Source organism: Dendrobates tinctorius, unplaced genomic scaffold (assembly GCF_039654945.1).
Source record: "Dendrobates tinctorius isolate UK_male_01 unplaced genomic scaffold, ASM3965494v1 ptg000016l, whole genome shotgun sequence".
Classification (NCBI taxonomy): Eukaryota; Metazoa; Chordata; class Amphibia; order Anura; family Dendrobatidae; genus Dendrobates; species Dendrobates tinctorius.
This window is the reverse complement of record NW_027361684.1, coordinates 16,741,335-16,756,516: the sequence shown is the minus strand read 5'-3', so window position 1 is coordinate 16,756,516 and position 15,182 is coordinate 16,741,335. Positions and strand designations below refer to the sequence as shown.

At 46.8% G+C, this 15,182-nt stretch overlaps 1 protein-coding gene across 1 annotated transcript in view; it reads left to right on the top strand.

Annotated features, from left to right (window-relative positions):
• The window catches only part of SUPT6H (SPT6 homolog, histone chaperone and transcription elongation factor), a 78,048-nt gene that overhangs the window by 13,293 nt on the left and 49,573 nt on the right, over nucleotides 1-15,182 (top strand). The window contains exons 2-11 of the mRNA XM_073565521.1: nucleotides 3,316-3,428; nucleotides 10,109-10,276; nucleotides 10,382-10,452; nucleotides 10,758-10,950; nucleotides 11,034-11,118; nucleotides 11,270-11,540; nucleotides 11,865-11,966; nucleotides 13,403-13,519; nucleotides 13,623-13,712; nucleotides 13,972-14,114. Of these exons, the coding sequence (XP_073421622.1) occupies nucleotides 3,323-3,428; nucleotides 10,109-10,276; nucleotides 10,382-10,452; nucleotides 10,758-10,950; nucleotides 11,034-11,118; nucleotides 11,270-11,540; nucleotides 11,865-11,966; nucleotides 13,403-13,519; nucleotides 13,623-13,712; nucleotides 13,972-14,114 (1,346 nt within the window). The 5' untranslated portion in view covers nucleotides 3,316-3,322. The remainder of the gene's footprint in view (nucleotides 1-3,315; nucleotides 3,429-10,108; nucleotides 10,277-10,381; nucleotides 10,453-10,757; nucleotides 10,951-11,033; nucleotides 11,119-11,269; nucleotides 11,541-11,864; nucleotides 11,967-13,402; nucleotides 13,520-13,622; nucleotides 13,713-13,971; nucleotides 14,115-15,182) is intronic.

Below are 15,182 nucleotides of genomic sequence, written 5' to 3'. Positions count from 1 at the left end.
ACCCCCCGTTATCACCCCCTTAGTTAGGGAAAAATAATAAAATTAAAAAAATGTATTTATTTCCATTTTTCCATTAGGGTTAGGGCTAGGGTTAGGGCTAGGGGTGTGTTGGGTTAGGGTAGGACTAGGGCTAGGGTTAGGGTTAGGGGCGTGTTGGGGTTCGGGTTGGAGTTAGAATTGGGGGTTTCCACTGTTTGGGCACATCAGGGGCTCTCCAAATGCAACATGGCGTCTGATCTCAATTCCAGCCAATTCTGAGTTGAAAAAGTCAAATGGTGCTCCTTCCCTTCCAAGCTCTGCTATGCGCCCAAACAGTGTTTTACCCCCACATGTAGGGTATCAGCCTACTCAGGACAAATTGCAAAACAACTTTTGGGGTCCAATTTCTCCTGTTACCCTTAGGAAAATAAAAAATTGGGGGCAAAAATATCATTTTTGTGGAAAAAAATGATTTTTTTATTTTCACGTCCGAGTGTTATAAACTTCTGTGAAGCACTTGGGGGTTCAAAGTGCTCACCACACATCTAGATAAGTTCCGTGGGGGGTCTAGTGTCCAAAATGGGGTCACTTGTGGGGAGTTTCAATAGTTTAGGTACATCAGGGGCTCTCCAAACGCACATGACACCCGCAGACCATTCCATCAAAGTCTGCATTCCAAAACGTCACTGCTTCCCTTCCGAGCCCCGACGTGTGTCCATACAGTAGTTTTCTCCCACATATGGGGTGTCAGCGTACTCAGGACAAATTGGACAACAACTTTTGGGGTCCAATTTCTCCTGTTACCCTTGGGAAAATGAAAAAATTGGGGACTAATTGATCATGTTTGTGGAAAAAATACGATTTTTTTATTTTCATGCCCTGGCATTATAAACTTCTGTGAAGCCCTTGGGGGTTCAAAGTGCTCACCTCACATCTAGATACGTTCCTTAGTGGGTCTAGTTTTCAAAATGGGGTCATTTGTCGGGGGTTTCCACTGTTTAGGTACATTAGGGGCTCTCCAAAGGCAACATGACACCCGCAGACCATTCCATCAAAGTCTGCATTCCAAAACGTCACTACTTCCCTTCCGAGCCCCGACGTGTGCCCATACAGTAGTTTTCTCCCACATATGGGGTATCAGCATACTCAGGACAAATTGGACAACAACTTTTGGGGTCCAATTTCTCCTGGTACCCTTGGGAAAATAAAAAAATGGTGATTAAAAGATCATGTTTGTGGAAAAAATACGAATTTTTTATTTTCACGCCCGGATGTTATAAACTTGTGTGAAGCACTGGGGGGGTCAAAGTGCTCACCACACATCTAGATAAGTTCCTTAGGGGGTCTAGTTTCCAAAATGGTGTCATTTGTGGGGGGGTTCCACTGTTTTGGTACATCAGGAGTTTTCCAAACGCGACATGGTGTCCGATCTCAATTCCAGCCCAAAACGTCAAATGGCGCTGCTTCCCTTCCGAGCTCTGCCATGCGCCCAAATAGTGGTTTACCCCCACATGTGGGGTATCAGCGTACTCAGGACAAATTGCACAATAACTTTTAGGGTCCTGTTACCCTTGGAAAAATAAGAATTGAGGGTGAAAAGATCATTTTTGTAGAAAAAATATGATTTTTTAATTGTATGGCTTTATGTTATAAACTTCTGTGAAGCCCATGGGGGTTCAAAGTTCTCACCACAGATCTAGATAAGTTCCTTAGGGGGTCTAGTTTCCAAAATGGTGTCATTTGTGGGGGGTTTCCACTGTTTTGGTACATCAGGGGTTTTCCAAACGCGACATCGTGTCCGATCTCAATTCCAGCCAAAAACGTCAAATGGCGCTGCTTCCCTTCCGAGCTCTGCCATGCGCCCAAATAGTGGTTTACCCCCACATGTGGGGTATCAGCGTACTCAGGACAAATTGCACAATAACTTTTAGGGTCCTGTTACCCTTGGGAAAATAAAAATTGGGGTGAAAAGATCATTTTTGTGGAAAAAATATGATTTTTTAATTGTACCGCTGTACGTTATAAACTTCTGTAAAGCCCTTGTGGGTTCAAAGTTCTCACCACATATCTAGATAAGTTCCTTGGGGGGTCTAGTTTCCAAAATGGGGTCACTTGTAGGGGGTTTCCACTGTTTAGGTACATCAGGGACTCTCCAAACGTGACATGGCGTCCAATCTGAATTCCAGCCAATTTTGCATTGAAAAAGTCAAACGGCGCTCCTTCCATTCTGAGCTCTGCCATGCGCCGAAACAGTCGTTCCCCCCCACATATCAGGTATCTGCGTACTCAGGACAAATTGCACAATAACTTTTGCAGTTCAATTTCTCCTGTTACCCTTGGTAAAATAAAAAAAATTGAACCTGAAGTATTTTTTTTATGAAAAAAAGTTAGATGTTCATTTTTTTTTTTTAAATATTCAAAAAAATTCCTGTGACGCACCTAAAGGGTTAATAAACTTCTTGAATGTGGTTTTGAGCACCTTAAGGGGTTCAGTTTTTAGAATGGTGTCACTTTTGGGTATTTTCTATCATATAGACCCCTCAAAGTGGCTTCAAATGTGATGTGGTCCTAAAAATAAAATGGTGTTGTAAAAATGAGAAATCGCTGGTCAACTTTTAACCCTTATAACTTCCTAACAAAAAAAAATTTTGGTTCCAAAATTGTGCTGATGTAAAGTAAACATGTGGGAAATGTTAGTTATCAAGTTTTTTGTGTGCCGTATCTCTGTGATTTAAGGGCATAAAAATTCAAAGTTGGAAAATCGGCCAAATTTCCGTTTTTCTCACAAATAAACGCAAGTTATTTGAATGAAATTTTACCACTAACATGAAGTACAATATGTCACGAGAAAACAATGTCAGAATCACCGGGATCCATGGAAGCGTTCCAGAGTTATGACCTCATAAAGGTACAGTGGTCAGAATTGTAAAAATTGGCCCGGTCATGAACGTGCAAACCACCCTTGGGGGTGAAGGGGTTAATATTGCGCTTAGATCCTGCGCAGTGCTGCCCCTTTTATATTCCCTATCCTCTGGGTATTTTAGGAAAATACTGTAGACACTGGCTTGTGAAGGGGGGACTTATACAGAGCTCATGAATATGGAGGGCTACACTGGGCACTCGCTGGAGTGTTCCTTATTGGGAGATATAGAGATAGCTGTTACACGATGGCTCAGACCACTGCTATCTAATGGGCATGGGGGCTTGAGTATGTGCGAGCACATTCAGGACACTGCGTTGTGTAAAAGGAGACAATTGTTCTAGAAATTGCACCTGATTTTGTTTAGTTGGGATCATAACAAGCCTTCTTATCTTTTTTTTGATTCTCATGAACAGAAGAACTATGTCAGACTTTGTGGAAAGCGAAGCAGAGGAATCTGAGGAGGAATACAACAATGAAGGGGAGGTGGTGCAGAGATCCAGCAAGAAGTTTGTTGAGGATGATGATGGTAAGTAGTATCGGTTATAACATTGCCTCCACCCTGCTCTTCTCATTTCTGACTAATCCATAGCTCTATCAGTCAAAGCATTTTTGGAGCCCAATTCATTATTGGATTTGTTCCTCTTTTTTGTCTTGCCTTTGTTGTTTTTAGCCTTTCTTTGGTTGTCTTTGTTCTATTGCACCTTTTTAGTGGTCTGTTTAATGTGTTTACCTGTTTTTTTCATGTTTGCCAATGTGGGAATGTGTGTCTGCTTTTACTCTGTCGCCTTATTGGGGGACACAGAACCGTGGGTGTTATGCTGCTGTCCACTAGGAGGCGACACTATGCATAATCTGAAAAAGATTAACTTTGGCTCCTCCTCTGCAGTATACACCCCTGGACGGCGTCAGCCTTCTCCAGTTTTTGCTTAGTGTCGCAGGAGGCACACCTAAGAATTTTTTTTTTACTCTGTCTTTTTCCTGGATTTTTTTCCAAAGGACTACAGATGAAGAAAAGCGGGTCTCCAGCGAGACTCCCGGCATGGCTCCCTCCTCGGTCCCCCATTAGGGGTACCCGGTTGAGGTCGAGGTGGCTATTTCCCATGTCGCTCCCTCCCCAGTTCCTCGGGTCCTGGTTCGAGGTCGAGACCCCCCTCCTTCCCCAACCCCTTTGGGCTCTGGGTTGAGGTTGAGGAGAGGATGAAGACCCCCTGACGGTGACAGACGCACCCTCCCTAATCCCCCGCAGGGGGCATTAGGTTGAGACGCCTCAGGTAGGGTTGGAGTACAGGCAGCATTCCGCAGCTTCCAGGGACCCCAGACCAGCTGAGGGATCCTGTTGGGGCCGGGGGGAGGGTGCGGACTGGATGGCACAGCAGAGACAGGGCTTTTCTGCGTCCCTGTCTCTGCAGCAGCAGCGGCTCCATAGCGCTCCGGGGGCCCCCCATACAGGAACCGCTACCCCCACTGCTATCCAGTCGACCATTCTGGGGGGGTTTGGTACAAATCCGCCCCCCCCCCCCCCCCGGACTACCGCGCCGCTCTGGAGCCCTCCTGGGCATCAGGCCTCAAATTTAGACCGCGGCTTCGGCCTAGCCGAAGCCGCCGCCTTTTCCCCGGCCCGCCCCCCGGATGACTAAAATGACACACTGAAGTGTCATAGAAGGGGCGGATTGAGGCAGAAAGGGCGCGTTTTTACACAGCCCCGCGCGCCCTTTTCAGCTCTCCGCCCCCTCCTCCCTCTCCTCAGAGTCCCGGTGGCCATTTTTTTTGGATGAGATCCAGGAGAGGAGCATCACAGCAGTCTCCGGGGGGCACAGAACTGGGATCTGTCGGCGCTGGACCTAGGGGCACACCGGTGGGGTAAGCTCACAGCTGGGTTCGCATACTCAGCTGTGAATCTATACTTCCTATAAGGCTATCTGTGGGTTCCCTCTGCGTAGCCACCCTTGTACGATCCCTTATAGCCAGCCTCTGTGCACTATGCCGGGCTCGAGGAAGAGAACCAGGCAGGAATGTTTCTATGCATTCTGCACAGCCTGCAAAGCCACGCTCCCTAGTGGCAGCACGTATCCGCACTGCCGGGACTGCATCCAGAACTCTGGGTCAGAACCACAGGGAGTCCCTACTGACGCTTCAGTGTCACAGGCCACGCCGGAAAGGGCAACTCAGATGTCACAGTCTATGACACAGTCCATAGACAACCTAACTGCCACATTGCTGCAAGCTCTGCAGAGTCGGGCTCCGGCTATGGACGTTACACAGCAAACGGACAGCTTGTCTCAGGAACATGCTGCTTCCGACTCTCACAGACGTAAGCGGACCCACAGGTCTCGATCACCTGAGTCATCCTATAGCACAAGGTCGTCCCCCTCCAGGGAGAGACAGCGTCATTCCAGGTCTCCTAGGCAGTCTCCTGTCACAGAGATCCCCCATCACAGAAGACCCCCGCCCCAGGTCGCCCTCCAGGGATCACCTTAGCGAGGCACAGGATTCGGAGGGCATCTGTGACTCCGACTCAGATAATGAGACGGAGAGGTCCGTGGTACCTTCTCCCCCTAGCAATACAGCGCTAGTTGAGGACATAATCTCTGCCATCCATCGGGTGCTAAAAATTCCAGAGTCGGCCCCGGAAGTCCCGGAACATAGGATTTGCTTCGAAAGTGTTCAGAAACCACCTAACGTCTTCCCTAATCACCATGAGTTTGAGAAAATACTTACCAAACAGTTTGCGCAGCCTGAGAAAAAATTTGCTAATCGCAAATATTTGGAAGCGAAGTACCCCTTCCCACAGAAAGACACCAAACAATGGACAGATCCACCTGAAGTGGACCCCCCAGTTTCGAGGCTAGCAGCGCAGACCTTACTCTCTCTGCCAGATAGCTCAACTCTCAGGGACGCAGCAGACCGGCAAGTAGAACGCATGGCTCGTTCTATTTTCGAAGCGGCAGGCGCCTCTCTGGGCCCTGCGTTTGCTTCAGTGTGGGCGGCCAAGGCCATCCTGGCTTGGGCCAAAAAACTACAGGAGGGTCTTCAAGCTTCAAATCCTGAGCTCTCGGACCAAGCGGTCCAGATAGCAGTGGTAGCAGACTACATGATTCATGCAGCCCTGGATTCCGCCAGAGGTGTAGCGGGAATAGCATCAAATGCCATCACGATCCGACGCATCTTCTGGCTGCGAGAATGGAAAGCGGATGCGGCCTCAAAGAAGTCCCTCACGCGACTTCCGTATCTTACTGGAAGACTTTTCGGCGAAAAGTTGGACACAATGATAGCCAATGCCACTGGGGGTAAGAGTACCTCTCTCCCTCAACTAAAACCGAAACGCACGTTTAAACGAAGAAACCAGACACGATTCCGATCCTTTCGGAATTCCTCGGGCTGGTCCGTTTCGCGCCCAGCGCAAAACCGTAACCGCTCTCCACGCAGGGACAACCCACGGACGCAGCAGCGACCGGACAGGTCTTGGCAGTCGAAAGCAGGCCAAGCGAAACCCAAGGGAGGAAAACCTCAGAACTTCGCTTCATCATGACTCACGAACTCCGGAAGACACCCCACCAGTAGGCTGCCGACTTTTACTCTTTCAGCAAGTCTGGCTGCCTATTACAGAAGACAAGTGGGTCAGGGAAATAGTGTCTTCCGGATACAAGATAGAGTTCACTTCCGCTCCACCGAACCGGTTCTTCCTCTCTATTCCTCCAACACTACCAGACAAGGCTCGTGCTTTCCACCAAGCGGTCTCCTCTCTCCTTCAAGCAGGAGTTGTGGTGCTGGTTCCCGCGAACGAGAGATTCCGAGGGTTCTACTCAAATCTGTTCGTAGTCCCCAAGAAAGGAGGCAGCGTCCGACCCATACTGGACCTAAAACAGCTCAACAATTACGTACGGGTCCGTCATTTCCGCATGGAGTCCCTCCGGTCCATCATTGCATCCATGGAGCAGGGAGAATACCTGCCTCCATAGACATACAGGATGCGTATCTGCACATACCAATTGCCCCCGCCCACCAAAGGTTTCTCAGGTTCGCGGTCAACCAAAACCACTACCAGTTTGTCGCCCTTCCGTTCGGACTCGCCACGGCTCCAAGAACATTCACCAAAGTCATGGCGGCCACCATGGACGTTCTGCACTCAAGAGGCATTCTAGTCATCCCGTACCTGGACGACCTCCTCATCAAGTCTCCCACTTTCAAAGACTGCGAGGTCAGTGTCTCAATCACAATAGACACACTGAGTCGCCTGGGATGGCTAGTCAACCTACAGAAATCGTCGACTATCCCAAGTCAGACTCTAACATTCCTGGGAATGTTATTCGACACCTCCAGGGGCCTGGTGCTCCTTCCCATGGACAAGACACTGGCCATCCGTCTGGGAGTTCGTACACTCCTTCGCAGTCCTCCTCGATCTCTCCGGTTTGCCATGATAGTCCTCGGCCGGATGGCAGCAGCAATAGAGGCAGTGCCATTTGCCCAGTTTCACCTCAGGGTCCTTCAACTAGCCATACTCAGATCTTGGGACAGGAATCCCTTCTCCCTCGACAGGGAGTTCAGGTTGACGTCGTCAACCAGGAGGTCCCTGCATTGGTGGCTCAAACCAACCTCGCTTTCACGAGGGAAGCCCTTTCTCTCAGGACAATGGAAGATCCTGACTACCGATGCAAGCTTGACAGGCTGGGGGGCGGTGCACCTACATCACAGGGCACAAGGCAAGTGGTCACCGAGGGAAGTGACATTGCCCATCAATATTCTGGAAATCAGGGCCATCCTCTTGGCACTGAGAGCCTTTCATCACTTGCTTGCAGCCTCGCACATACGGATACAGTCGGACAATGCCACGGCTGTGGAATACGTGAACCACCAAGGCGGGACCCGCAGCGCCCAGGCGATGAGAGAAGTGGCGCATATCCTCCGCTGGGCAGAAGACACGAGGTCGCTACTTTCTGCGGTCCACATTCCGGGTGTAGAAAACTGGGAAGCCGACTTCCTTAGCAGGCAAGGAATGGACTCGGGGGAGTGGTCTCTCCATCCCGAGATTTTTTACCAGATCTGTCAACGTTGGGGAACCCCGGAGGTGGACCTAATGGCATCCCATCTCAATACCAAGGTCCCCAATTTCATGGCCAGGACACACGACCCGCGGTCACTCGGAGCGGATGCCCTGGTCCAGGACTGGTCCCAGTTCCGACTCCTGTACATTTTTCCACCCCTCCCCCTAATCTCCAGGGTCGTGAGGAAGATCAAGCAAGAGGGAGTTCCAACCATCCTCATCGCGCCAGACTGGCCCAGACGTACATGGTACGTCGACATCGTTCAACTTACTGCAGACGTCCCCTGGCGTCTACCCGACCGTCACGACCTTCTGTCCCAAGGTCCGTTTTTCCACCAGAATTCAGGGGCTCTCAATTTGACGGCATGGCCCTTGAAACCTGGATTCTAACCCAGGCAGGTTTTTCACCGGCAGTCATTGCAACTATGATCAGGGCAAGGAAGCCTGCCTCCGCCAAGCTCTATTATCGTACCTGAAGAGCTTTCTTTTCTTGGTGCGAATCTCATGGACAAGTCCCACTCCCTTATTCCCTCCCGAAGGTACTAGGTTTTCTTCAATCGGGCCTAGACGCCAAGCTATCCTTAAGCTCGCTTAAGAGTCAGGTGTCGGCGCTTTCAGTCCTTTTTCAAAAGCGCATTGCTATTAAACCGCAAGTCAGGACTTTCATCCAGGGAGTTTCCCGATTGGTTCCTCCCTACAAACGTCCGCTGGATACATGGGACCTCAATCTGGTCCTGACAGCATTGCAAGCTCCACCCTTCGAACCTCTTAGAGGAGTTCCACTTTCCATTCTGTCTCAGAAAGTGGTTTTTCTAGTGGCGATCACCTCGTTACGCAGAGTGTCGGAATTGTCAGCACTTTCCTGCAGACGGCCTTTCCTAGCTTTTCACCAGGACAAGGTGGTTCTCCGCACGGTACCATCCTTCCTTCCGAAGGTTGTGTCCAACTTTCACCTCAATGAGGAGATTTCACTGCCATCCCTTTGCCCGGTTCCGGTTCATAGAGTGGAGAGGGCTCTGCATACGCTTGACCTCGTCAGAGCATTGCGGATTTACGTGTCCAGGACTGCACCTTTCCGGAAGTCTGATTCCCTCTTCATTCTTCCGGAAGGTAGTCGCAAGGGGCTGCCGGCTTCCAAGGCTACCCTTGCCAGGTGGATCAAGTCCACCATACATGAGGCCTACCGACTTAACAGTTCCCCTCTTCCGGCCGGTATCACGGCACACTCTACAAGGGCAGTAGGGGCCTCCTGGGCCATTCGGCATCAGGCTTCGGCACAACAAGTGTGTAAGGCGGCCACTTGGACCAGCCTACACACGTTTACGAAACACTACAGTGTTCATACCCAGTCCTCAGCGGATGCGAGCCTGGGTAGACTGGTTCTGCATGCGGCAGTGCCCCAAATTTAGGGATCTGCTAGCACAATATTCGTCCATTGCTTCCCACCCAGGTACTGCTTTGGGACGTCCCACGGTTCTGTGTCCCCCAATAAGGCGACAGAGTAAAGGAGATTTTTGTGTACTCACCGTAAAATCTCTTTCTCTTAGCCTTTAATTGGGGGACACAGCTCCCACCGTGTTGCCCTTATGGGCCGTTGTTTTACGGTTGAGTTCTCATATTGTTCTTTGAGCTCGTACATAGTAGCCTTCTTACAGGCATGGTTATGTTATTTGGTTACGTTCCTCCTAATGCTTTGGCACAAAACTGGAGAAGGCTGACGCCGTCCAGGGGTGTATACTGCAGAGGAGGAGCCAAAGTTAATCTTTTTCAGATTATGCATAGTGTCGCCTCCTAGTGGACAGCAGCATAACACCCACGGTTCTGTGTCCCCCAATTAAAGGCTAAGAGAGATTTTACGGTGAGTACACAAAAATCTCCTTTTTTTTTTAAATTTTTTTTTCGTGCAAATGCTCTTTAGTTACCTGTAAACCCACCCACCCCCTCTCTTACTGTAACTTTTTTGTGCCACCTTTTAGCAGAACTTGTTACTTGATAAGATATTAATAATATTCCTACAGTCAGTGGCGGTAATGTTGGATCAATGCCGTCTTGACTGCATAGGTTGGCTTATGACCAATTATCACTATTTTTCTTATTCATACAGCAAGAGGGCAGATTTATCCCAAATCACGTACAATATGATTTACATTTTTTGCTCCGTGTAGACGAAGAGGAGGAAGACGAAAATCCAGATGACCAGGATGAACAAGGAAATTTAAAAGATTTTATCAATGACGATGAGGATGAGGATGAAGAGGAGGAGGAGGAGCAGGATGCTGGGAGTGAGTCTGGAGGCTCAGATGATGAAATTGGCCACAAAACCAGAAAGCGCAGTAAGTGTGTGTTGTTGATGGAGTGGGAGATGCACAAAGTCCTCGGTACAAACCTCATCCTGGAACATTGCAATATATATATATATTTTTTCTCAATGCTTATAGCCTTTGATGACAGACTGGAAGATGACGACTTTGATCTCATTGAAGAAAACTTGGGTGTAAAAGTGAAACGTGTAAGTGAATCTATTTGGTTGTATTGCCCCGTTAGGTTTTCTCGTTTGTGCTACGCTCTTCTATATCTAATATTAGAACATATGAGCGTCTTCTGAATGGACAGCATGTAATCATTCATTTTTTCTACAGTGACCTCTACGACCAGCTGGAGCTTTTAAGGTGCTGGCTATCTTATGAGAAGGGCTGGCCTTCATGAGGCAACCCGTTTTGCCACATTACATTTTTTTTTTTTTCCCAAGTGCAAAACATGATTTATATCTATGTAAGAGCTTGTTATACTATATACGGCCATTTTCCAATGCAGCAAAAATTCCGTCGAGTGAAAAAAATGTCAGATGATGAAGATGAAGAAGAGGATGCTGGAAAAGAGGAACATGAAAAAGAAGCAATCGCTGAGGAAATTTTCCAGGATGGTGAGGATGACGACCGACATGATTCAGGTGATCAGCCCGTTATTGCCGCTGACGAAGAAGAGGAGGAGGAGGATGAAGAATCTGGTAAGCATTTACATCAATGTTTTCCAGTTATATGCGCACATTCCTTATAGAGAACTTACAGAACATCCTTCCATTCATTGCAGACATTGATGATTTCATTGTTGATGATGATGGACAACCACTAAAAAAACCCAAATGGAGGAAGAAGCTTCCAGGATATGCTGATGCGTAAGTAACTGAATAATAGGAATAACAGAGCAGCTGCAGTAACGACCCATGACTGATCAGAATCTGTTCCTTGCTTATACAGTGAAGATGAATGGCTTTGGGTCCTTTCGACATATTAATATTTTCTCTTAGCAGTATACTTGTCTTTCAGTGCTTTGCAGGAAGCTCAGGAGATCTTTGGTGTAGATTTTGATTATGAAGAGTTTGAAAAATACAATGAAGATGATGAGGAAATGGAAGAGTATGAATATGAGGATGAAGAGGCGGATGGAGAGGCTCGTGTCCGACCCAAGAAAACCGCTAAGAAGCGTGTGAGCCGACGCAGCATCTTTGAAATCTATGAGCCAAGTGAACTTGAAAGCAGTCACTTAACTGACCAAGACAATGAGATCCGGACCACAGATCTGCCCGAGAGATTCCAGGTAAATTGCTTAAAGGGGTGACTAAACGTTGATGCTTTCTGCAGATACTTTACATATCGGCAGGTCAGTGAGGGTCTGATTCCTGAGACCCTTCCTAATTGCTCAAAAGGCTGCGCACCAAGAGTACACAGACTGAGCAGAATTCAGATACGATAGGAAGTCATAGGCTTTCCCCACTGCATGAAATGCATACATGTTGAGTTAGTTTTTTAAAAACCAAAAGGTCATTCAATTAACCATTATCACTTTTAAGTTATTCCATCATTCTCAATTAGAATGTAATAGTAGTGTGGACATAACAGCAAGATGTTATTACAATTGCAGTTACGGACCATACCTGTTAAAGCTGCTGAAGATGAAGAACTGGAGGAGGAGGCTGACTGGATCTACAGGAATGCATTTTCAACACCAACTATCTCACAGCAGGTAGTATAAATATTGTTGCACATTCAGGCTGTGTGCCCACGTTGCGTTTTTTTAAGCGTTTCCTCAGCGTTTGTGCTGGCTCAGACGCTGCAGAAACGCTTAAAAGAAGCTTCACATTAAATTGCATGCGTTTTTGGCTTTTTGTGCCAATGCATGTGTTTTTAAACGCTCAGGAATCGCTTAGCAGCTAAAAACGCAGCATGCTCATTAATTTCCGCATTGCAGAGCGTTTTTAGCCTTTTCCAATGTTCCCAGAAAACGCGTGGAAAAAACTCACGTCTTTTGTGGAAAAAAAGCGCAGGAAACGCGTGGAAATAAAACGCGCATTTTCTGGGAAGGGGATCAGTTTCCTGAGCGTTTAAAAACTCTAACGTGGGTACATAGCCTCAATGTAGAGATGGCACTGGTGTCCTGGTTGCAAATCCCTCCAAGGACAATATCTGCAAGGAGTTTGTAGGTTGTCCCCTTGTTTATGCAGGTTTCCTCCAAGACTTCAGAGCATAAATGGGGCAAGAGATAATTTTTTCTAAAGTGCTGTGGAATATGATGGCTCTATATAACTTAAATAGAATTGATAGAATTGTAACAGCAAAACTTATCTGAACTCATGTATTCTCCTTTTGGTGGAAAGTGGTTAATTACTGTAAGCCTTTTGCCTGTCGTTGTAGTCAGTAACCACATCTATCCACATTGTATTGGTACAGCAGCTATGACCTTACCAAGGTTGTCTCATCACTTCTGTTCAGGTGTACACCACTTTCCTGCCTCCTAATTGCTGAGGGGTGACGTGCTCCTGTTAAATTGACAGTTCGGAAATGTAGCCCTGCCACCCCTCTAAAACTCTGCACCCTCTCAGATGCTACTTATATGAAGCAACTTTGCCTCTGCAGCATCAGAGGAGTGCAGTGGTACGGAAACTGGCAAGGACTTGCAATCGGACCAGCTTCACAGCAGCGCATACAAGCTGTATTGGAAATCGCTTGTAAATTCTAATACTGCGCTCCTTGCCCAGGAGTCCAGCTACCGCTGATGGACTGCTAAGGTGGCCGGTAACCTAGTCAAGGAGTAGTAAGCAATGATTAAAAATTCCCCTGTTCCTGAGAGAGGATTTTTAATGTCAAGTAAATTGCATAGTTGCCTATTTTTACTAGTACTTTTCAATTTTAATTTGTGACCATGAAAATAACCCTTTAGCCTAATATGTGAGTCTCTAATAGGTATTATTCTTTTAATTACATTTGTAAAATAACATTTGTGGATTTGTAATCCAGGCTCAGAAGTAATTTCTATAGAAATTGACTTTTACTCTGAATTCATTTGTCACAACACTAATAACTTAATGTGTTAATAAACTAGAGAATTGCAAAACTACAGAAATGTAAGTGTGTAGCCGCCCCGCTTTGAAAGTCCTCATGGTAACATTTTCACATTCACAGGAAAGCTGTGATTACTTGGAACGTGGTCAAGTTGGCAGCAACTTCGGCCGCAAGGGACCCAGCACCATACAGAAAATTAGAGAAGCTTTAAATTTTATGAGAAATCAACACTTTGAGGTATGTGATCTCCATTATTGGAACTTTCTAATGGACTTGAACTTAAATGTCGCAGTTCTCTTTGATTTGAGGATGTCCTGCTCATAATTATATTGTGTTCCAGGTGCCCTTTATTGCATTTTATAGAAAAGAGTATGTGGAACCAGAACTAAACATCAATGATTTATGGCGAGTCTGGCAGTGGGATGAAAAGGTAAAACCTCTCTTGTAAAGAAGATGGGTTAAAGTGAACTAAAATTTTGTAGTGATGGACCTTCTCTCTTTGTGCCCAGGATAAAGATTTCTAGATGTGCCTCGTTCACCTCAAATTATCTGATCGATTGCCATATTTCTCCATTTTGATCAGGAATACTTAATACTTTCCTTTACTCCATTTCAGGCTTTTTCCCTACAGATCTGTGTATGTTTTGCTAGAATTCTAAAAATGTTTTTTATTTTTCTTTGCTCGATAGTGGACCCAGCTTCGACTGAGAAGGCAAAATCTTTTACGTCTGTTTCAGAAGATGCAGGCCTATCAGTATGAGCAGATATCTGCTGATCCTGACAAACCGCTATCAGATGAAGTAAGGCCTTTAGATACCACGGATATGGAGAGGTGACTGTTTTTATGCTTTTATTAAGTGTAACTTTTGTTTCAGGAGAACTTGCAGCATAATGTCTGTCTGCCTATCTCTAGCTCTTCTTTTCTCTCCTCCCCACCACCATCAGTGTATGAGGACCAACTGTCCTATCCTGTTTCAGTAATGGGGAATACTGTTTTTTTGATTTACCATAAAATCCCTTTCTTGTAGCTTTTTTGGGGGACACCGAAAACCATGGGTGTATACTGCAGCCACCACCAAGAGGCTGACGCTAAGAATTACAACCTGAAGAAAAAGTCTCCTCCACAGGAGACTACACCCACATACTAGCATTAAACCATTCAGTTATTTAGAAAGCAATAGGCAAATGGCAGAAGCATAACATAATCACGAATACACATGCCATAAGAGGCAGCAAGAAGACAAAGGCTGGGGTCAGACTTACGAGAAACTCGGACGAGTCTCGCATGTCAATACCCGGCACTGCCGCCGGAACTCTGGACCGAAGCGTTCAGCTGCATAGAAATACATGTAGCTGAACGCTCCGATCCCAGTGCCGGGTATTGACGTGTGAGACTCATCAGTTTCTCACAAGTCTGACCCCGGCCAAAGGATTAGTGCTGTGTGTACCTCAGTGAAGGCTACGAGAAAGATTATGCGGTTAGTCCAAAAAGCCTTTTCTCATATGCTTCATTGGGGGATATTGGAAACCATGGCATGACGCAAAGCAGTCCCTAGGGCTGGAAATATGTATAAAAATGTGTAAGGCAAATGCCTCCGGTAGCACCTTTCTGCCCAGACTCGCATTGGCCGAGGCGAAAGTGTGTAAAATTTTGAGATCGTGAACGGAAGTCCAAGGATCAGTCTTAAAAAGTTGATGATGATGGCAGCCTAGGAAGCCCCTTCTGCCTGGGTGGGATGAGCTTTAACCCCCTTCGGGTGCACTTTGTTCTTGACTTTTAAAGCTTTCAGAATAGCATTTCAAATCCAGCAGGCAATGGTCACCTTAGAGGAAGAGAAGAGACCTCAACAAGCTCCTTCCGTGAGGACAAAGAATGTGAACATTTAAAAGAGGCTGTCTC